Genomic DNA, 24,690 nt, shown 5'->3' on the forward strand with positions numbered 1-24,690 from the left:
CATCTGATCAACTAACAACTGGATGAAGGAATCGTTTGAGAGGAAAGAGAGAAAAAAAATGCAGCAGATCTGTATGAATGACAGAAATAAGCTGTGAGGTAACAGAAATAATTTTGAAAATACATGCCAGTGGGGGAAAAAAAACACGCCTTGAGGGTAAATGAACCAAAGTAGTAGAGAGCGACTCTAAATACCAAATGATTAAATTCTCTCTGTCAGCAGCCAAGCACACAGCCCAGAAATGTAATTAAATATCCAGTTGGGTCAGCAAGATCTGAATGTGATCACTTCCCTTCCTTCATAGTTGGACCACTCCCAAACTACCAGATCCCATCGCTCCAACAGCTCACCTCCACCCCATCTGGAAATCAATCTGCTTTCCTCTAAGAGAGACCATTAAACTGCTCATCTAAAATGCTGTAACAAATGCATATGCAGTGCTCCTCTGTGCCAGCGGTTTGACTGTTTCTGATCAATAGGCCCAAAAAGAGCAGTTTATCAGAGAGCATGCAGGGTAACTGGAGGCAAGTTGCTCTGAGGAACAATCCATCAATAATTTCCTCATTATTTCCATTAATGACTGCAATCACATGGGATCGATACAGCTAGATGAGTTGAAATTGGGGACTTCTTCATTAACGACAAAAACATTCTGACAATTTGTTTTGCATCTGTGAGTTACCTGTCCGTATTTAGCAGCCAGGTGGAGAGGGGTCCAGAAGTTGTCGTCAGCAGGATGGGGGTCCGCTCCACTCTCCAGCAACACAGACACCACTTCTCTGTAACCACTGGCACAGGCTATGTGGAGCTTCAGAAAGAGAGAGAACCAAAGAGAGGTTAGGACAGCAAAAAATAAAAAGCTACAGTATCTGGTAAAGACTGAGTTGAAGAACGAGAATAAATAACTGATGGAAGGGGAGAGAGACAAAAAGGTCAATTCTTTACCACCTACCAGAGTGACCCCATCATCATTGGGCTGGCTAAGGTTTCCACCTGTGGCTACAAGCTGTCTAACATCAGACAACATGGTGCTGGGTCTCTGCGTCTTCATTGCATGCATAGATGACACATCCACACCTATAAATCACAAACACAAATGACACTCTAATGCTACAATATGTACTCAGTTGTCAAGTGTAAAAACATTTTGGGAAATACTCATTCACTTTCTTGTGAGAATATCACTGACATATTATTGTGTAAAACACAAAGCTTGGATGCAGGAGATGGTTAGCTTTCTTAGCATAGAGAAACAAATGGGCCTAAACCAATAAAGATCACTAATTAACATGTTTGTTCATTTAATCTGTACAACCCCCCACCCCAAAACCAAGGTCTGGTACATACAGAGTCCTCATACAGTGTCCCAGTCCATGACTTGAATGATTCAAGTCCAACTTGTCTACTGGGCTGTCACAGACATACAGAGGCCAAGGGCATCCAATACTATCAAGATCAATGCACTGTCCAGTGGACCTGACTTCAGTTGCTGTAATTCTCTGGATTGATTATCTATCAATCTATACTTGACTGTGATAAGCTCTAGGGCACTAACTAATGGGAATTTTCCAAATAGACTAGTTGTATCAGTTAATCAATAAATTTGCCTTTGCAAACACACAAGAGCCCCGAGGTTTACAGCTATTTGAGACATGCTCATATGATCAATAACATAACAGAAAAGAATACCTGTGCCAACATTTACATGTAGTACAACAGTATTACATGAAACTCAAGCAGCTCAGCTTTTGCAGCAAGGACAATAAGAGGGTAAACAGAATTTCTATTGTGGTAGACCACAACTGTCTTTCTCCTCCTTTATCCCTGATGTAGAGACACATGGACAGTCTGTCTCTCCCACAAGCACACAAACTTGATGGGGATAGAGGGCATGCAACCAAGTTGCTATAGCAACAGAAGCTGAGTGAGCCTGTGTGAGTTAAGAGTGTGTTTCATGGTGGCAAAGCACAGCGCAATGGGGGGCGGTATCGGGGGAGCTGAAGGTAGGCAGGAGGAAAGAGATCACCACAGGGGCTGGCAGACAGAAGCAGAGAAAAGTCTCAAAAAAATCTGTGGCCAGGGAGTTAGAGAGTGAGTGTGTGTGTGTGTGTGTGTGTGTATGTGTGTGTGTAGGGTGGTCTCAGCTTTGATGAGCTAGCTGTCTGCAGTCAGAAGCTTGCATTTGTCATGTGATCCTGTGCAGACTCATATGTGGCCAATGACAGATGGATGAGGGAAGACCCTCCATCATTGTCTATATCTGTTTCTGTCTTGCTTTGTCAGCATGATTCCGGCTACCCTTTCTCTGCCTGTCCCTCTGTATTTCTCTGGCATTTCTCCCTCCTCCTCCTCTATCACTCTATGTTCGTGCCACTACCACTTTCGTCTGTCTGCGCCTCCTCCTCTTCTGTGTCTTTATCTCTGTTATTCACAGCTCCTGTGCTGACCTTCACCTTTCTCTGTGGTAGAAAGTGAAGTGCCCTATTCGCAATCCACCACCATTAGGCCTGTGGGTGTACTTCACCTTCACACATAAACACAAAAAACTTTCATTTTAACAGCGGGTAGGACTTATTAACCATTCACATTTTGAGCACATCTTAAATGAAGGAAATGAAATATTTACTTTTTGTCATTACATGCATTTTTTCTCTTTCTGAAAGGGGTGTGATAACATGGAAATGAGCCACCACATTTTAATGAATCATGCTGTTGAGAGTACTCCACCAATTTAGCACTGCACCCCTACAAACACTGTCAGACTCACAGGTGACATAATAAACCATTGATGGTTCAGTCTTTCAGATTCGTGTGCTATGCTAGTAGTGGTGAGTACAGCCTCAAGGAAAAGTAGCTGGCAGGGGTATAGTAAGCATTTTTTTCTTCTCACTCTGCACAGAGAGATTTTTTTCATTTTCAAACTTCTAGTCTTCACACCCAACAGACACTGCCTTAAATGACATTTAGATTTATGGATGTTTTTTGCATATATGCAGTAGTACTCCATAAGACCTGTAAACAGATCTTGACCTGTAAACTTGGTAGGAATCCCCTTTAATACAGCTCATGATGAATAAAATGTGAAATGTCAAAGCTGCTTCTGTCTTTCTCTCTTCATAAGAAATGTGCTGAGCTTTACCATTTTCCTCCAGGTGTTTTCGGAGGATATAGCTGCTCTCAGTTCCCTCAGATGCGTAGTCCTAGAGAAATGTTTCCATTGACATCCTGCAGCATAACGTTCACTCCAGCCTTCCAGACACAGGATGGGGAAAAAAAGCAGAGTAGAGGCAAACAAAGTGAGTTTTAGCAGGGCCCATTCATCAGACTCGAATCAATGATAAAGTGGGCCCAATTATCTTGGCTTCCCAGAGGCATGTAGCTGAGCAGAACCATGGAGACATTAACAGACAATACACTGAATTAAAGAACTCATTAAATAACTGCCTGGGGGGTGGAGCAGTGAGGAGCGAGGGCGTTGGTTAATGCTACCTGGGATCATCAGGGTAAGTGCGTGTATGTATGACAAGATTAATGTATGTTTACTCAACAAGGACCCTGCTAAGCAGCCTTCTATTATAGTATGAGATAACAGGAGACCTTCTATCTGGCTCCTGTAATGACTGTTACTCTGACTACAGCACAGTCGTTGGTCACAATATGGTTATGATTGATTGCATCTCTTTGGGGGAACTCTACTGCACTTATTATTTGCAAAAATGTTGCAACACTTCACCAGTGGAGCAGAATTGTATACAAGCCATGCAGGATGTATTTCAGTTACTTATGTGGACCATCCAACTGTCTTACTCATTTTTATCACCCTCTCTTTGGGGTTAAGTACTAAAAGTAACATACATCCTTTGAAGTGGCAATTGTCAGCATCCAGCCATAAATCGCTTCTTGTTGTTTGACTAAACCATAAAAGACAAGCCAGTGTAACGATCGTCGCTGGACCATGTCTGATAACAGGGACCGAGGACTAAGTGAGGATCCTTATTGAATATTTACAGCTAATATAATTCTAAGGAGCCAGTTGCAGTGCGGCAAAAAGATTTATGACCCAGTTCTTAGGCAGACAGAGAGGGAACGAGTAGGGAAAACGAAAAAATGGGAGGAAGATGGCTGAAAATGCGAGGGGGGAGCCAGCTGACAGAGCAACATGAAGAGCCGTTAACCTTAGTGCTCTAAAAAACAATCAGCAAAACCACACAGACACCGAGCCTTGAAGCCTCAAAGCATCCTTGAACTGTTAAATCGATTTATAAATTAGACAACTGGATTTTGTTTTTTTCAGTTCTGAAATATGTTTTATGTATATTCAGCGGAAACGTTTTTCATTCAAGAAATGCCAAGCAATTACAGTTGGATAATGGTGGCAGAGTCCTGTCAATTCAAGTTATCAGGGAATCTGTTGTGATGAGGTTTGCCGTTTCATCGTGCATCCATCTGTGTCGTCTAGTGGGAGCTCTTTTTGCTCAGTTATGAAAGTTTATTACGGGTTAACAAAGAGACTTAATTAAAATTAACAATTATCGGCTCCTGCTTTGCAAATATTCATGAGAAAACAAGAAACCTTATCGCAGCATGAAGCATAGCTTGAGGAGCGAGAGATAGGGGTGATAAGTGAGTCGGAGTGAGAGAATAATATTATACCTTCTCTGCCCACCCCCACAACCACACACACAAGCAAGCACACACACACTCCAACACTCTTTTAATGTCAAATTTGGACTGCTCTAACTATATAACTTTGATTTGTGCTTCACCCCCAAACAGTAATCAACTCCCTCATAAACCTGATGGCTCACTTCGTGGCCTCTGTTAAAGTATGTGGTTGTTGTGTGTGTGTGTGCTGCAGAGCACAGTAGTGAAGAAGTGTGCTGACCCAGACAATTCACTTCAAGGTCCAGTAAAAGTCAATAGGAGTCTGGTTGGATGAAGTTATCAGCTGACTGACAGCTCACAGCCACTCTCACCACTGACTGTTTTCACTCACAGCTGTACAAAAACCAGCTTGGGAAACGTGGGAATGTACGTGTTGCCTTGAAAACTGTGTGAGATAGAAGTTATCCTGGAGTAAAATTGTGGAAAATGCACTAAACTAATGTGGAACTGTTATGCATGCCCTCCTGAGCCTAGTTGAATATTATCTAATGGTTCCTTTTATGCCACACAAAGCTCCAAGACCAACAGACACACGCATATTATGGTGAAGTAGGCATGATGTGTGGGCCATTGATCGAGAGACATAAATCATGCGTCTGAGCTTGCATGATAAGAAGTGGTGACAGATATAAACGAGGTGATGCCTGGCTGGCAGCCATGCAGGCTACAAAGGGTTAACAAGTTGACTTCTGACCCTGACACGTTCCCTGCTGCAATATGATGGATCCACTGTGGACGTTGTTGAGATGGAAATCTGTTAATATCTTGCTGCCTGTGGTTCATAATGGCAATTGTTACATGCAGTGACTGCCACAGAATCAATAACAGCTACAAGATATGCACTGAAAGCAGTCCCTGTGGCAGTTAACTGCTGAGCTGGACACTGTCACGGAACAGTGGAAATCGCAGAGAGTTCCCATATACTTTTTTTTTCCAGAGAACTACATGTGTATCTAATCCATCTCAGACTATTTAACTCTCTGTAATTCAGTGTATGATGGTGCAAAAAAATCCCAAAACATTCTCTACTAAAATACATACACATACTGTGCATTGTACTGTTAAGATTTTCTTTCTTTCTTGTTTTTTTCTGCAAAAAATGTAACCTAGTCTCAAGGAACCTTCAAATTTAATTATCAAAGAGTTGTGACAAAGAAATGTACCAGAGGCAGCATGTTTTACAGTTGAGCAATGAACTTATTATTTTCAACTGAAAAACTGGCAAACAACATCTGCTCAGTTTTGATACACCATGCTGCAGTATTGGAAACAATTGTCTTTTGGACAAACTATAATGATCACACTATTTTCAAATCAAATAACACTTTTTCATATGTATTATGTACTTTCTGCTGTTGTTGCTGCATACTGACCATCATGCAGATACTGATACACGGAAATATATTCATATCTTCTCTATAAATTAGTATAATTCATCACAACATAAAATATTTGCTCACATGTGAGTCACCAACAACAACAACCACCATGAAGTGATTTTGCTGTACTTAGGAATCTATTCAAAAATGTTGCATCTCATGAAAATATCTCAACAAATGTCTCCATAAACTGTTGGACTTTGGGACTTAAACTAGCTCATGCACTACAGGTGTGTGCAACAGATGCTTCATGAACCACTGTTACGTTTAGAGAAGGGAGGGCTACATTATAACACCCCCTCAATTCAGTGCAGCCACAGGGCTTGTTGTTAATCGTTTGACTTCAAAGGACTCCGAGTTCAGAAGTTCTAAACTCATCACTTACCAGCAGGGAAAGTGGGTCACTTCTGCAACTGTAACCCTGTTGGGATTTTGAACTGTAAGATGAGAAATAACACTTTGGAACAGATCCTGTCTCCTGTCGATCGCATAACTGCATAGCTAAATCTTACCCCTGCACAATTTTTGAGACTATAAACTAATATCTGACAGAGAACCACAATATGACACAGAAGCGAAGGAAAGACTCTTTTAATTAGTCTGAGTGCAGTGGTGGTAAACAGTTTAAGACAGCAAAATTGATATATTTTATGTTCTTCAAGATTATATATATTCAACAGTGTCAAAAGAAGAACCTTTAACTCTGACGCAAAATTAGGGCAAGTCTGCAATTAACCCTAATCACTTACCACATCTTTTTCTGGGTTTCATAAGAAATGAAATTAGGGGCAGATAATTGAGCCACCAGAAAAAATAGGACTTGCTAAGTATCTTGTGGGCTGTGGTTTGAATAGAAGGCCAGCAATGATGTAACAGCTGAGATCAAGAACCTCTGTTGAAGCATCCTGATGTACATGGCACAAGCAAATTCTATTTAAGTACTGGACATGGAAATAAATATGAAAAGGCAGAGAGTTCAGTCTGGCTTTGTTTCATAATCACTGCCTGTTTTCACGATCAAATAACACACCAAAAGTGTAATATTTTGTGGAATTATTCATAAAGACTACACACCCTGTCATGTCATGTTTTTATTTTTTAAGCACCAATCCACTATGTTGCTGCACTTCCAGTTAATCCTGCCAGGCTCTCAATGATAAATATTAACCAGAGCTGGAGCTAGGAATAGGTTTATGAATGGGTTTGGAAATGGGTTGGGAATGAGAGAGTTTAGAAATGGCTTGCTCCCTCTCCTGCTGTTTGGAGGCAGGAGATAAGAGAATTAACATTACTGCCAATCCGGACACAGAGCGACAATGTACCCAGACTTCTCATCAACCCCCCTACTTTCCCCACAAGACAAGCTTGGTAACATCTCTGTCAGCAAAAACCACTCCGCTGCTCTGTGTAGGGACTGGAGACAGGAAATCAAGGACAGAAAAGCAGAGGACGAGGGGAGGGGAAACAGAGAAAGAGATGGTGGAGTAGGACATAATAGATTAGAATATATTAGCAGCACTATTCCTTCCTGTGCCAATCAAAGATAAGACTGCCAGTCAAGTTCCTCTGGTGAGACCACTGTACAAATTCTCATTAAAGTGTAAACTTGCTGCCGTATATTGAGAGGGAAGATCTCCCACTTACAGCCTTGATAAGAAAGCCGCTTGAGAACAGAATGACTGGGCATTGGGAGGGTCTATGGTGGAGGAGACGTGTGTGAAATGAATGAATAGAAGGAAAGAAATATTGCATCTCTATCGGAAATATGGCTTGACTAAAGCTATTTTTACCCTGGTAGACAGGAAGAGCCTTGGGCTCTCCTTTTAGAAACCATCTTCCCTGCCGATTAGACCAAGTGTTTATCATTCCCTAAAGAAAAAAATGCACCATTTTGGAAATACTCTCAAAATCACATAAGCAAGCACAAGGGCACACTCACACACAAGCAAATGTAGATACAGTCAAATAAATAAGCACTTTGTATCAAAGGAAAGTAAGATGAAAATAACTTTTTCAGAATTGGATCTGATTTTTTGAATTTTTTCAAAACGTTCTCTTCTTCTCTATCACCCTGCTCTCTTGCAACAGAGCTGAAGTCTGCGTAAATATGACCTAATTTACTAGAAAATACTTCTGTCTCGGTAGTGAAAGGGAAATATTTAGTACTGCCTGCCTGGGAGCAATACCAAATCTCTCTCGCTTTCTCTCTCATGGTATTGCTCAACATGAAAGCATAATTCACTGCATAATTTTCATTTGGCGTATCTATATCACACCCTGCTCTACTACGACAGACTGCATGAATCTTTGCTTGGAGCAAAATTAAATGCATGCAAATACAAACCGCTCGACACATACATGAACCCAACTGTCATACAGTCAGATCAGGCATACAGATTCACTCTGCACCCTTTGCCTGGCAGCTCTTCAAACATATCCATTCCTCTCAGGAACATCTCTTTCCTGCTCCACAGATAGGCAGCCAGCAATCACTCAGGACCCAATCAGCAGAACCAGGCTGTACAGGATTCTACTGAGCTCCAGACTGCAGTCAACCCTCCCTAGGTCTAATCAACACCAACAGAGCAGACCCAGCCCACTGAGTGACTGGGCTGGATGTGTATGCCCTCCCCTGCAGCTGGCCCTGCTCTCGTTATGGACCTAATCAGTACAACCACAGCTCTTGTCAAGATATCCTCCACAGAACAGGCTCTGTCTTTGATATCATGCTAATGCTGAATTTCTAAATATTCTCATTTTCAGTGATTCAGCTGGGTTTGTTAGAGAAAGCAAAGTTGCATTTCAGACCCTCTGTAATCTAAAACCCCTCATCAGATGCTCCACTTGGACAGAAAATTCTGGGTAACCAATGCGGATAGAGCCACTGGTTCAAAGCTAATTCAAAACATGAATCTTGTATGCCAGGCCATTCCCAAACACTAATCTAATTTGTACCTGACACGGTTAGAGCTGCAAGGATCAACAAGGAAATTACACTACTAACTACATCCAGAAAGTGTTCCCATGCATGTCTGCGTGTATATTTGTGGTACTGTATAAAATAGCAATAATACCAATATACTACACATCCATGTTTGCATGTGTGTCTCTCACCAGCAGCAGCAGCAGCACCACATCTGCATGGTCACACACACACGCTACATGCAGGGCTGTCCACAGGTCGTCGTCCTGCAGGTTGACATTCAGGCCTCGCTCAATCAGAAGCTCTGCCGCAAACACATTGTCATGGCGAGCACACTGCAAGGACAGATTTCCTTATTATTAGTTTGCAGAAATGTTTGTTTCTTGATGCACTGCTAACAATAAATATTACACATGAGTGGTTTAATGCATAATGCCTAATGTATGTAGAAAATGTAATGTGCAGCAACTGAATTATTACATTCTTGTATTGCTACAGGGATGCCTTGTGTGCAAGAATTTGCAAAATACTGATAAAGTCATGACAAATGGTTATAGGGATATAGTGACAACCTCTTCCTTCCTTTCTTCCTCAGCCACTTGTAGCATAACATGAGCATCCTCATAGTGCAAAAATAACTGGAATTTTCTTTCTTTTTGTAGCACATATACACACTAGAGCTACTTTCTTGAATTCAGTGATCATCATCTGTTCAGTCTCATCTTACCAGGTGCAGCAAGGATCCCCCAGAAGAAATTGGACTGTTGAGGTCTGTTCCATCCTTCAAGAGACGCAACACTGCAAGAAAGTTAACATCTATATGTTAACACCTGCTGTATGTGAAGACAGACATGGTACTCCAACACATTCACACTCAGACACAACACACACATGCTGATACGTGCCATTCACTTTCAAAACCAATATATGTTGAGTGTCCTCTGACTGTCCTTGACACGTCAGTGAGGATCAATGTGAAGGCTGTGTGTGTGTGTGTGTGTGTGTGTGTGTGTGTGTGTGTGTGTAGCAGCAGCAGGTCAGAAAGCCTCTGGGTTACACACATTCACATCACAGTGTTGGCTCTTAAGAGCTGCACTACCCAATCATACACTGACACAGATCCACTGAAGAAAACGCAAACCGTTTCAAATATGACCCATAAAGGGATGAGAAGAGTGTAGTAGGACATACAAGATGACAGTAATTATACCATAGCACTGATACATTTTATTCATCATGTACAAAAAATAAAGGAGAACACACCAGGAGACAGTGAGAGAAGGAGAAGGGAGTGTGTACTGAAGTGCATGACAGATAAATAGAGTGGTACAGACAACAAGGGAGGGTGAGGACAGAGGGAGGTGGGGCGCTATGGTTCGGACATATGTGATTTCACTTAAACTGACAGCAGTGGATGGATATACTGACTAAATGCTGGAAGACCTTGTACCAGCAAAACAACCACACATGTCACGCACCCCCACACCCCCCTCCCCACCCCACACACACACAAATAAATACTAGAGTCTAACCAAAGCCAATGGCTCTGAAGACAGTAACCATGGTAATTACCATGGTGATAATTCCAATGGATGAACCCCGCCGATGACCCCCATGAGGTCATTTCACTAAAGGGGTCATTACCTAGACTGACATGTTCAAATAATATGACCATACCACACAGACACACACATACACGGCAAGCATATCCTAAAGCAGTTTTATGTGATATGTTTTTGTATCTTTTTTATGCGATTGTGAATTGAATGAGTTTGGACTTTGAACTGCTGGGATCAAGCAGTTTTACAGCAATGTCAACTCTGGAAACCTATGATGGCCTGTGATGACATTTTACTGAATTATATTGAACAAATGAATTGCGATTAATTAATCAAAAGTCAGAAACTGTGAGTTGCAACCCTATTCTTTTTGTCTGATAGTTTAAGGAGCTGAGCAGGTGTTCAATTAACATAGATATACAAAAGCAAGAAACAGATGTGTCATTAAGGAAGATATAATCAGCAAATGCTTGGTGTTCTGCACATGCACACATAGCAAACAGGCCAAAAGAATACAGAGCACATACATTTTTCCAGACCTCTAATGGCCTTCCAGTGCTTAATGGCCTTTATATTGTTGATGAGAAACAAACTGGCCAACCTTGGAGTCAATCAGAACAATTATCTCCCAACTCTTCAACACACTGTAGGGGCTCAGGACTGTAAACCACCAATTAAGGTTCATATAACACTAAAGTACTTACAAGGGAATAAGAGAATGTTCTTGTCTTCTTGTCTGTCAAACAATATTTCACAGGGCTGCTCAATAGTGTGGAGTAGAAATTTTAAACCATTTATGGTATTACATGATTTGCTTCTAAATAAAAATTAACTATCACATAATTTGATGTTTGGTGTTTGCCAGTGGTCAGAACAGTTAATTAATGACTGTGTCTATAGAGGGGTGAAAGGTCAAGAGCTACATATTGACACTCAAGCAGTTTAAAAAAATGCAAAGCACAGTATGGACAACAGGAATCAATATTACTGTTGTACCATTGGCAGATTCATCAAGACCAATCACTGTTAGCCACTATATCTAGCTGGTATTTGCACTAGTAGTAAATGTACCGGCAATATAAGGTATGAAGGTCAAACTAGTGTAAGTTATCTTATAGCTCTGCAACATTAACACTGTTTCCTGTTAGTGTATTAGTTAGAGGGATTTTAACAGCAGATACAGAAAACAACATATTAATTCAACACCAGAATGGACACAAATTACTATCTTGATTTGTGGCTCTAAAGCTGCTAGAAATGATAACATGTAATTCTGGTCATCCAATATTGGTTTAAAGTTGAATTCCAGTTGTATAGTTTCATTTTACTTGGTGGTAAAATAGAAAAAGAAATATTACCCATGAACATAATGAATAGTACATGGGAAAAAACATTTACATTTAGAGTGTTCAGAGTATTTAGGTGGTGTTGAAGGTTTACAGTAAAGAATGACCATGTTTATCTCTGTTATAATGTGGCTTAAAGGGGAAAAAAAGTCCTGGTCATCACAGAGATTGATACCTACTGAATGATTTACACAGGCACAGCAGAGCAGATATATGTTTGTCCCACAGCAACCACAGTCATTTTCCCTTTATGTTAAATCTTTATATGTCAGTTGGTGTTTGATTACATGCTGATCTCAGGTTTTGTTGTTTATGTGTGTGTGTATATGTGTGTGAGTCCCTCCATCAGGAGACTGCTGAAAGGGGAAACAGAGAGTGGGCATGAAGCAAAGTCGACTGTCATTTTGTGGAAAATTGCAAAACAGCTGTTCGAGTCATATGTGGAGTTTCCATGGCAACCAGATGGGAACTGGTAGAAAGAGCAGAAAAGAGAGAGAACCAGAGAGGATGAGAGGGAAACCTAAATAAGGTATAGACTGACAGATTCAACACAAATTTTTTATGTGGATGCCCTACTAACTGAATGTATCAGATTCTTAAGAAACCCCAACCCTTTAAGATCCCATGAGCCTGCCTTTCTCATGAAATAAGAGAGCTACTTCAACCTTCCACCCCATAGCAATGCCATATTACACTGCTTGTCCAAAAACAAAGTCGCCACCAAAAAGAAGGTCACGCACTTTAATATTTTGTTGGACCGCCTTTAGCTTTGATTACAGCACGCATTCACTGTGGCATTGTTTCAATAAGCTTCTGCAGTGTCACAAGATTTATTTCCATCCAGCTGTTGCATTAATTTTTCACCAAGATCTAGTATTGATGATGGGAGAGTCGGACCACTGCGCAAAGTCTTCTCCAGCACATCCCAAAGATTCTCAATGGGGTTAAGATCTGGACTCTGTGGTGGCCAATCCATGTGTGAAAATGATGTCTCATGATCCCTGAACCACTCTTTCACAATTTGAGCCCGATGAATCCTGGCATTGTCATCTTGGAATATGCCTGTGCCATCAGGGAAGAGAAAATCCATTGATGGAATAACCTGCTCATTCAGTATATTCAGGTAGTCTGCTGACCTCATTCTTTGGGAACATAATGTTGCTGAACCTAGACCTGACCGACTGCAGCAACCCCAGATCATAGCACTGTCCCCACAGGCTTGTACAGTAGGCACCAGGCATGATGGGTGCATCACTTCATCTGCCTCTCTTCTTACCCTGATGCATTCTGCATGCATTCTTATCCTGATGTGTCTTTCGACATGGTTCTTTAAGAAATGAGAAGCTACTCATTGCATCATCATCAGCTGAAAGATAATCACCCATGCAGTAATTATCCAATAAGAGGCTCTTACCTATTTGCTTAGTTAAATCCAGGTGGCAACTTTTTTTTGGCCAGGCAGTGTATGTATATACAGCCTGTACCTACAGTCAAACTGCGGCTAAAGCAATGAACAAGAAGTCATTGTCTATGCTGTTAGTCAGACTGACAGAGATTCCATTCTTAACCTGTTTTTGTGTTTGTGTAAAACATGAATACAGCTCATCTAAATCCTTTGCCTAGACAGAAAATGACAGGGTATACTTCACAGTTAGTAAAAACATTAGTACTTCTCCACTTCTGAAAAGAGCATTTAGACAGATTTTCTTCCTATGCTAAGACATAATATCACTAACCTCTACAAAAACAATATTATCCTTTGTTCAATTTGAACTACCTGAATTAGATATGATGTATATGCTGAATAAGCATGTTCTATAGATACAGTACAAGATTAAATGTACTTTTCTTCAGCCTCTCTTTTCAATTCTTTGGCTCGACCTTATCGTACTGAGCCCATGCATTTGATAAAATCCCTGTAATGCAACATTCATGACATGCCACTTAAAGCAGTATTGCCAATTTTCTTCATCTAACAACTACACATACTCTCCCCATGTGCAGCATTATTCCTTGGCAGCCCCTTATGAGATTCTGTTCAAATCCCTCACCTTTATGAATGCTTCTGTCTTTTTCATCCTTATCACACAGTCATAGTCACAAGAGGGACCGTCTCAACTCACTGCCCCATGTTTCTGAAATGAGCTTGGACATTTTTTCTGTGTTTAGCTCCTCATGAAAAAAGGCACAGTACAGTTTTCCAATAATGCTTAACTCTAAATGCAGATGATCTTACGCTGAGATCAGTAAGATGGATCAGGAATCTACTGCCCACATGTTCAGAGATGATTTCAAGAATTTCAGGTGTTAAAAGTCTCTGGAACAATGTCATACATTTACAGCAAATACACAAGGTTGTTAATGCATTTTCACATTACATGCCAAAGTATTTCAAAGGGCTAATCTGCACCCCCCTCAGAGAAATATTTACTCACAACCCTGTGTAGATGGCAATGATAAAGGAAAATAATAATAATAATAATAATTAATATTTAGCTCCTCTCTATGCTTCCCTTTTGCAATTTAGTATTTGTGAAGTGAGAAAATGAGTTCATAAAGTACTAGTATATTTGACACTCTCACATCCTCAGCTCCCTCTCATATTAACCTGTACAGCTGAACCCCTAAAAGCAACACTGATGAGTCATCAAGTGAACCAAAGGTTTAATATCAGCGCTCAGATAAACACCACTGCCAGTGAAAAGTTTCAATATGCTGCCTGATGTTGCAGTTGACATTAAAGGGATCTCTGCTGTATCAGACTGAGAGTTGTAAGGTTTTAAATTGGATTCCAACATGATGACATCTATCTCTACCACCTCTGTGGGCCTAGGCCCTGTTCTGTCAAAAATATGACAGGCGTTTGACATGCCTTTGATGCCAGCATGCTCTATTGCAGGAAAATATCAATGTATTCCACTAACATCCATATTTGCCTATTTCTCCTTCTTGCTCTGGTTTGTGTTTTACCATCTGGGCAGATTATTCATATATAAATAATCTTAAGTGGGGTGTAGTAATAGTGTGACATGTTTTCTCCATTGAGCAAGCCACCTGAGTGTTGGATCGATGCAAGGTGGTGATGGCAAGCTGACTGTTAAATAAAAGACAGCTAAATGTCTGGAAGTTCCCACTACATCACTACTACTCTGAGTGTTGCATTGATTTTCAACTTCAGCTGCAGTGCTGCCTGGCACATCCATTACAATTAAAACAAGTGTCTACAGAATATGATCCCCTTTGAAAAGACACACAACCTATAAAAAATAGAGAAAGATACAGTTTAAGTTAATACCATACAGGTATGAGCACGTCTTCACATGTGATTGAGATAAATGAAAATAATCTTACTCTACTATATGGTCATTGTATTACAGAGACTAAGAGCACCACCTTGTTGTAGAATTCCTCTGATTAAGAGGTATTTAGGGGCTGGAGTCAACTAGACAAAGACCTATTTAAACTTCCAGGAAATTTGCTCCATTTGTTAAAAAGCTTTGCTGTACTGATCTGGAGGTGGGAGCTGCATCAACACAAAAGGAAGAACATTGTGTAACACAAGATGTGGCGCACATGGCATTCTTATTTTAGCCATGGTATGATTCAACTTTATGAACTGTGTCTGAAGCAGTGCTCCAAAACACCACACAGGACTGAAAGCTATTACTGTTACTGCTGCTAGCTTCACTTTGATTAGAGTCTGTGAGTCACTGTGCTGTTCCTGCAGGATGGATCTATACACACTGATCAATAATGGAAGGTGGGTACTCAGACAACTGTTTGTGTATGCGCAAGCACATACACATATGCACTAACTGTATCATATGTATAGTAATTACACTTTCAAGTGCCTAAATATCTCAACCTCTTGATGCATAAGCATGCATGTTTTCAACCACAACATGAGCACAGGGGAAAAGCACTCACTTGTTAATGTAGAGAGCTGGGTACAATCAGCACCGGAAATATTTCTGGCCTGGTTTAGCGTCCACATTGAAGAAAATTCAGCGTAGCTATGGGTGGGTAATATGGCTGATATTTAGCAACATTGGGAGTTTTGGGCTGTGCTCAATGCAAAGACAGAGGAACAACAAAGACAGCAGGATTCATTCTCTGGCGACCACGGATGTCCTTCTATCTCAGTGGTTAGAAAGCTATTCTTTACAGCCAAGTCACATGTGTAGCTTAAAAAACGTGACTTAAACTCATCTCCTTAACAGAACAGTCATCTAAAATTGACCTGAATTGCTGCTTACCTTTTTTAAGACTTAATCAACACCAAATATACATATTGTATTTAATATAATTAAATACAATATGTATATATATATGTATGTATATATAACTCTGTTGAAATAGTAAGACATGATAAAAAATTGATTGTATATTCCATGTCTATAAGGACAACAGCTGCTGCCTTTCCACTGGTGTCCCACTTTGATGAAGTTAGGATATTGGTTTGGGAAAAGCAATTTCACCAAATGTCAAAACACAAGTGAGGCAGATGTTTGTATATGACAGATAGGGACTGAGAAGCAAAATGAGGTATGGCGAGGTCCTATCTAACTATAGGCTGATGCACTGTTGGTATATCTTCACCTGAACCCTACAATATCCTCCCTGACCTGAGGTTTCTTCCCTGCTGCCTTTCAATTTCTTGTGCTTTCCATTTTTTTCATTTACCCACTGTTCACCCTTTCCTCTTTTCTTCATCCTCCTCTTCTTTATCTCATTCTCCTTCATCTTATTTCCTGCACAAGAGAACCGATAAGAAAATAAATCCTTTGTGATTTTGTGTTCTCTGTGTGTGTGTGTGTGTGTGTGTGTGTGACTGATATCTCTGATTACCTGGCTGCCATGTCAGCAGACCGAGTTTCTGTACTATCTATGACTCTAATCCTCAACCCAACTCACTAAAAACAGTCTTTAATTAGGACATAACACGTGTCCACCCAATCTCACCATCTCTCTTGTTCTATTTCCTTCTCAGCCTTTGTATCTTTTGCTGTTTCTGCTCTGAGTCTTATTTAGCTACTCTCTCTTTCTCTTTTGCACTCACAAGTTCTTAAAGACAATGATGAGTCACCAAAACATCTTTCTGCCAAGTTTTTAATTAATCATCACCATCTGGGGGACATGGTGCAGAAAAATGAAAACTAACAAGTTGAAATATGCACAGTTCAAGATAACAACAATGTTACAGATATAATTGTCTATCATCTAAAGGGTGTTCCTTTTTTTGGGCCTCTTACAATGTTTCAACTGTCTATTATTTCATATTTAATTCTCATTTGCCACTTCACGCTTGAAGTGATCCGTGAAATTATGATTTTACAATAATACTTACAGTGCAACATAATCAAGAAATCATATTTTTCTGGGAATCATATCTGATATAGATATGATGAAACTGCTTGCATCATAAAAAGGATGCAGTCTGCTTTCTAGACAAAAGACTGGGTTATCCTTGCACTGTCAGAGTTACAACTCCAAATTCCTTATTCTTTTACTCCCATCTGCCAGATTAACCTTTGGGCTCTCAATGTAACACGTGTTGATACACATTCCCTCCTCTCTTAAAATGTTTCTGTAGTAAGGGGAAACGATCCAGAAATGTTCCCACATTACTCTGGAGAGGGTTGTAGCCTGAGGCAAATCTTATCACTCTGTACAAAAAAAGAAGAGAGCTAACTCAAGCAGCAATGGTGAGAAAAACTGTTATCACTCAGAGAACTGGCACCACTGAAGAATGCTCAAGAACCATCATTAAAAGTGATTCAGAGTGGTTTGGACAGACCCCTAGGCCCTCACAAAGAGAGACACAGAACTTAAGTCAGAAGAACAAGACAGGCAAACAAGATATGAACAGACTATAAAGCTTTCAAGCAGACCCTTGACTCAAGGAGCCTGTTAGAAGTGAATCTGTCCCTTACGCAGGGGCATCTGTGGGTCTACTTTTTGTTTAATCTAGATCCACTCTTGAACACCACCAAAAGGTGAGGGAGGCTTCCCAGAGCAAACAGTGGTCTCGTACCAGTTTGGTGGCAATGGTGGAGTGTGGGTGGTAGCTAAGCATTAAGCAGAGGGGTATGAGATCTGATTCATGCCAAGCCAAGGAACCCTGGTTTTAGTCTGGCTGTTGCAATGGCACACCAGCTGCTCCCACAGACCCCAGCTGAACCTCCTTGGCAGCCAGGGAGCAGAGATTAACACAGTGACCTGCAAAGACTGCTGGTAGGACTGACACAGATACACCCAGACAGCTGGGTAAATGACTGGCAAATGACTGGCATGGACAAAAGGTAGGACAGTAACGTTGGATGAAAATCAGAGTCCTTTCAAGTGAAGGTGTGAAAATCTCTTGAATCTTTGAATTCATTGACTGTCTGATCTCATAAAAACTGCCTGAGAATCTGACTGTGTTTTCACTGGCAGCTAGGCTACAGTCCTGCCTAAACAGGGCAAACATGATTTACTATTTGAAAATGCTCTCATAGTCCTTTCACCTGATTAAAAGTAGGCAAATGCACAAATATGCACCCTCACACAAATGCAGTGACAGAAACAAAGAGACATTCTCAGACATAAATACACAACACGATATTATTTATATTACCTAAAAGCTATTATTAAAAGCTACTATTCTGAAGTCATTAGGAAAGTTCATCAAATTCTCTTTTAAATATATTTTTTAAATGCTCTGCTGCATGTATTTTGATTATCTTCAGTTTCATTTGTATTTATAGAAAACAAATCATTCAAGTACATCCAGTATTGGCAAGCTACCATTTGTTTGAAACAAATGTTTGAATGGTTGAAACAATTCCCAGTATTCGTTGTTCCTGAGCTAATATTTTATCATGCTAATGTTTGTGTTGATGCATTCGTTTGTGTTTGCATTACAAATGTGAAAACACACATGAATCCATAAACAATGCACTGTTAATCCTACAGACTAGCTATCCCCTGTTCACAGCTGTGTCAGCAAGGTCCAGCAACTGAGCAAGGATCTGTGTTATATGTTCTCTTGTTACTTTCACATTTGTTCATCTTTGGAGAATAATTCATACCTCCCTTGTCACCAGTCGCTGAACTATGTTGGTGTGAGAAAGCAAAACGGAATGGGCTTCTTTTATACAGACTCCTACAAAAAGTGACTGCCATTCTGTGGAATTACTGTTTGCTCTCAACAGCAGACATTATCATCTCTGCTTTGGTATTTTTGTCTTTCAGAGCCATTTGTAGCAGGATAAAAGCTCCACTCTGTTCTCCTCAGTCAAGTGGACAGCTTCCAGCCAGAACAAATCATGTTACCTGCAGTCAGCCAGCACTGTTTTGGCCCACTGCTCTGACTGTGTGTACATGTGTGTTTGTGTGTGTGTGTGTGCCAGTACCGCACAAATCTAGTAGCCATTCGTCTTCCTGAAATGTATACTCATCCGCACATACTGCTACCTTTTCACTGAACCACAGACACAAACGTGCACTCACATACACACCTTCCTTTGTTGTCATGGCGAATGATAGCATCCTGTATGACATCAGTGATGCTGAAGCGGACGTGGTGCTTCTTGCGGTGGGTGGGCGGGGCTCGAACCTTGACTGCACCTTGCTGGCGCTGAAGGCTCTTTTCCCTCTCATAGTACGCTCTTATTTGGTCACAGCGCATCCTCCTCACCAGCCGCTGGCGCTGGCCAATGGGGAGAGACTCCAGCAGACACTGGTCTATCTCCATGTTCTGACGAAAAACATTACATAGCTGGAAACAACCTAGTGAGAAAGAGAGACAGACCAAGACAGAGAAAGAAAGAGAAAGACAATGACAATGGTATTTAGTCAAACAATATACAGCAGAGCAAAAATAAATGCAAATGTAGTTTATTCAAGCATTGTTTGTTACCAATCAAGATGTGGTGGCAAGATAACCTTGCAATCAGTGAGAAAGACAATATGGTGAATCAGAAAACACAGCAGACCATATTGTTTACTCTAATACAGTTTGATACTGAGCTAATGAGACAAGGTTCAGATGATAATAAGACATCGATCTTTTGACAAATTCGGGTCATTGCCAGCCCAGAAGATGGGCAAAAGGATGTCTTTGCAGAAGTAATATGCTCTGTCTTTTGATTTCTGACTCACCAACTCATCCCCCTTTGGCATGGCTGTCTCTATATGTCATACATTCTTTTATCAAACTCAACTTAGCTGTTCCTTTGTTGCTTTTTTGTTGTTGCTCTTTTTTGTGCCCATTTTGTTTTAACTCTCCTTGGAGCATGCCTGTCTCTCCACTGATCTGACTGAATGTAGCTCTGTTCCTGTATTTCATCTCTCTCTCTCTCTCTCTCTCTCTCTCTCTCTCTCTCTCTCTCTCTCTCTCTGTTAGGGTGACTGAGCACACATCAGTCTGTTCGTCAGGTGGAAAGTATTGTTAGTAGGACACCTTTGAAGTACTACATGTTGTTCCCATGGTTCCCCATCCCCCTCTGTCTCTGAAGTCTGTGAACAGTGCTAATGTCCTGGAGTGAAAAATAACACAACAATAAAAGGCATCCTCAACAGTCTTCCAATGGGCATGAACAGACTGTGTCTACTTTGTGTCTGCTTTATACAGTAGTGGCTGAGGTGTGCCTGGACTAGATTTTTATCTAATAGAAACAAAGTCATGCAGGCAGACAAATGGAGCTACGGCGTCTTTGCTTACTTTGCTTTTTCTGTGTGATATATATCTACACATTCATTCAAACACCTGCCCCCTCTACCCTTCTCTGTCACACATACACACACAAACACCTCTTGCACAATACACCAGTGCCATCTGCTCTGGTTAGACATGTAAAGAAGGTTCTTTTTGTATTCAGGTTCCAGACGTGGTGGGAGGGGGGGTCATTATTATACCATTCATACCAGGTGTCTGCTTCAACTGTGTTTTATTTTAGGAACTTGGCTGCAGGTTGAGCAGACACACAGATAAAAAAAAAAAAAAAAACATGTTTAGCCCACTGTCTTTCCCAATATCATGCCACTCTATTTCTCCACAGTCCAACATCCTCACTTCCACATTATTGCCTCTTCTTTCCCCTTCTACTCACATATTTCTTCCTTTGACTTTTAGTAGTAGCTGTGATGAGTGGTCGGTCTAGATCCATAGTAGACACCTATTAAAGTGGGTGCACTGATATAAGTTGCCCCAATCTAATGTACTGATACATAGTTAACTGCAGGGCTAAAAAAAACCAATAAAGAGCAACAAGAGCATAACTCATCACTACTAGTGCAAGTGTGGTGAGCTGTATGTCCATATATACACACATGCACACCCCAGATGACTAGCTTAAGTGACTATGTCACTCTAATGGCCAGAGGTGGATACAATGTTGATGTGTGGAGGTGGGTACAAGGTAAAGAACTAAAGCTAACTGCTGATTATTTTCACTATAAGCCAATTAGACATTATTTTCTTGATTAATCAATTAATCATTTGATCTGTAAAATGCCAGTAAAATGTGAAAAATTCTCATCAAAATGACATAAAGTCTAACATCATTAGATCCTCATATTGCTAGTTTTCTTTGTCTAAAACCGTTTTCACATTAGAGCAGGAACATGCAGATTGTGCATGTTCTGCATTAACTACAACTATAATGCTAATGTTGCTAGCAGTAGATTGCTACATTTCAGAGACTCAAACAGTCTTTTTGTAACAATTTTGGCAGCTGCATCTGCACTCATCAAAACAATGGCCAATTTTTTTTTAATATAATCAAGTATTTGATCAGTCAGCCAATTAAATCAGTTTTGCAGAACCCTCACTGAAAGAAAGATTTGCCAGACTGAAAAAAATGACTGAGATACTGCAGATTTGATTCTTTTTTCTTTCCTCTGCTTTTTAGGACTTAACTAGTATTATAAGCGACAGTAAGTAACATAGAGAACAGCAGCTCTGTCAAAACCTCTGCTTTGATTTTGTGCCATCTCTTCCTTGGTTTGGCCACTTACATCCTTCACTCTGTCATCCACACACATCATCTACTGAACATACATTCAAGGTTACAGGCACATCAACCCATTCACATCCAGCACATGTGACACGTCACATAAAATGGTATATTGATGCAGACATGATTCAACTCATGAATGGATTAGATTTAAAAACAATTTATCAGGAATAGCTGAAGTAAAATAGCATTTTGAGATATTTACATAAAGTGATAGAAATGTGCTAGTCTAATATTATTTCATTTAAGGTTATGATTTCAAACAGTGCAATATTAGTACTCGAATCCAATTTGTTACTTTGTACATAGTCCTGTTTATATTGTACATGTTGTTTATAATTTTGTATATCATCCTATTTTATATCTTGTCTTGTATATATCTTGCTTTTCTCTGCTCTGAACAGTCATACAAACATAACACTGACACATTTGCTGCTGTGTGATGAATGGTTCGGATAGATGGAATGTGAATGAGAAAGGAAAAGACAGTAGGACTGAGCCTAATGGGAAACAGGGCTGAATGAATGTAAGGAGAGATGGAGTGAGTGGAGAGGGAGGGAGAGAAGGAGAGAAGGAGAAGGAGAGAGAGAGTAATAGAAAGCAGAAGCTTTCTTCTCCTGCCATCCCATCTTCAGGTTATCAGTTATTGATTGAATGTGGAACATGGCATGCAGGCTCCAGCTAATAACACTGACAGCACAGGAGGAGCTTCTAAATTAGAAAACAGCACACACACACACACACACACACACACACAAGCACAAGCACAAGCACAAGCACAAACACAAATACAGACACAGACACAGGGTTGCAAACTGCAGACACCAAGGATATACAAGATGCAGATAGATGTATGTAGCAGGTAGAGATTTGGGGGTGAGACAGGTAAGGTTCTCAGAATCAAGGAGAGACTTAATGACAGCATGCATCACCTTTATCATAGAATTCAATTATTTATCCTCTTCTATTCTCCCTCTTTACTTCCCTCCTTTCCATTACCCCTAAAATATCAGCATCACCCTCCCTTATTCCTCCTTGAGACTGCTCACCACTCTTCACACCACTTGACCACATTCTTCATATGTCACTCATCCCATCCTCACCTCCTCTCCATTTCGCAATCCCGCCATTGCCTTCCTCTCCCCAACACTCTTCTAAATCACCCTCAGTTTTTCTCCATCTGTCCTTCTCTCGCTCTCTGAAATGACTTTCTCTCTCTCTCTCACTCTCACTCTGTCAGTGTGTTATGAATATGCCAGACGCTCACAGGATCTGCATCTTTGTGGCTCTATTTCATCTATTCTTCCTCTCTGCTGCTACCTGCCGCATTCACCGGTCAACTTCACACATCTGCAGCAGCTCTCTGCAGCAAGCTCACACACCCACATACTGCACAAACACACACACATACACAGGGACACAAATACCCATTTCATGTTTAGACTGTATTACTGTGTCAACAGCAGGTGACCAGAATTCTTAAGCATGTAAACTCACAGTTCATGACACCCTGCATATATAGTAAGTGCTAATACCACAAGCACACACCCATGGCTGAGGCATACATGAGTACACTTACACACACACTTGCATGTACAGATAAAGAGATGCTGAATGGCTACTTACAGCATTTGATGAAATGATAGTGAGACATTTTCTGAGTAAATCAGACAGTCCGCCAGTCAGGTAGAAAGGCTGGCACGTAGGTAGAAAGGTAGGCAGGGAGTCAGTAAGTCAAGCAGGCAGACAGTAGCAGCTACAGGTTCTCGCAAACTAACTAATGCAGAGCCTGTAACCCAGCAGGATGCATTATTAATCTGGCTCCCCGCATGCTATCCAAACTGTGTCCCCCTGTCTGCATTATTCACCAGCATCAGCAGCAGCTCCAGTTGCAGCCCATGCAGCATCTACATGTGCACAGACCTACACACACACACACACACCCGTGCACTCACACATGCACACAGACATACACTCCCTCAATCCATCCATTGGTGAGGGGAGCTGCGGCTGTTTCTAGCACTCCTCGCCTACAGCCAGATAACTGCCGTGCAACGTCTTCCCAGCCACGACCGACACACGTGCTCCACTCGCGTCACTGACTGACAGCCGGCTCAGCCCACCTACCGCTCAACACACCCCCAATGACGCAATGCTCTTCACCTCTTTACACACCCCCTCCCTTCTGCCACACATACACACACACAATAAGCAGTGACTCATACAGATGCATGCTGCTTTGGACTATCCTCTACCTTCTCAGCCAAAATCATAAAAAAAAGGCAGACAGGGAGCAGAGAACAATGGAGGAGGAATTGAAACAGGAGTGAAAAATTAAGAAAATGCAGATACAGCAGGGGGAGCAAGAGAAAGAAAAATAAGCAAGTGATAGCAAGAGACAGAGGGGAGGGGGGCGTTAAATTGGATAGAAGGGCAGCTAAGAGAGAGAGAAGCTGCTGCAGTGCGGCTTTTGGTGCGGTGATAGGTTAAGTGCTCATCAATGGTCTTAAACTGGCCACAAATTAACTACAGATAAGTACAGTTTACAAAAATGGTGAGGCCAGTACATCAACACTGTATCATACATTAATCACACTCCAACACACACACACACACACACACACACACACAGACAGTGTTATGTGACACAACATGCAGTGTGAGTGTGTCTGTAGGGCAATCTGTATGACTTGGTGTTTGGAGGCTGATTTGCATAAATGAATACCTGAGCTTTGCATTAAAAACAGGATTTGCACGAGGAGGGTGAGAACGTGAGGATGAACAAGCGAGGAGAGTGTGAGAAAGAAAGATGGGAGAGAG

General features: G+C 41.0%; 1 protein-coding gene across 1 annotated transcript in view; it reads right to left on the bottom strand.

Annotated features, from left to right (window-relative positions):
• Positions 1 to 23,972, bottom strand: part of myo16 (myosin XVI) — a 72,165-nt gene extending 48,193 nt beyond the window's left edge. The window contains 8 exon segments of the mRNA XM_051070776.1: positions 683 to 808; positions 953 to 1,077; positions 3,140 to 3,200; positions 3,202 to 3,249; positions 9,159 to 9,302; positions 9,695 to 9,765; positions 19,370 to 19,642; positions 23,497 to 23,972. Of these exon segments, the coding sequence (XP_050926733.1) occupies positions 683 to 808; positions 953 to 1,077; positions 3,140 to 3,200; positions 3,202 to 3,249; positions 9,159 to 9,302; positions 9,695 to 9,765; positions 19,370 to 19,642; positions 23,497 to 23,524 (876 nt within the window). The 5' untranslated portion in view covers positions 23,525 to 23,972.
• Positions 23,973 to 24,690: the final 718 nt, after the last annotated feature.

The sequence above is a fragment of the Lates calcarifer genome, linkage group LG1 (genome assembly GCF_001640805.2).
Source record: "Lates calcarifer isolate ASB-BC8 linkage group LG1, TLL_Latcal_v3, whole genome shotgun sequence".
NCBI classification, from domain to species: domain Eukaryota; kingdom Metazoa; phylum Chordata; class Actinopteri; family Centropomidae; genus Lates; species Lates calcarifer.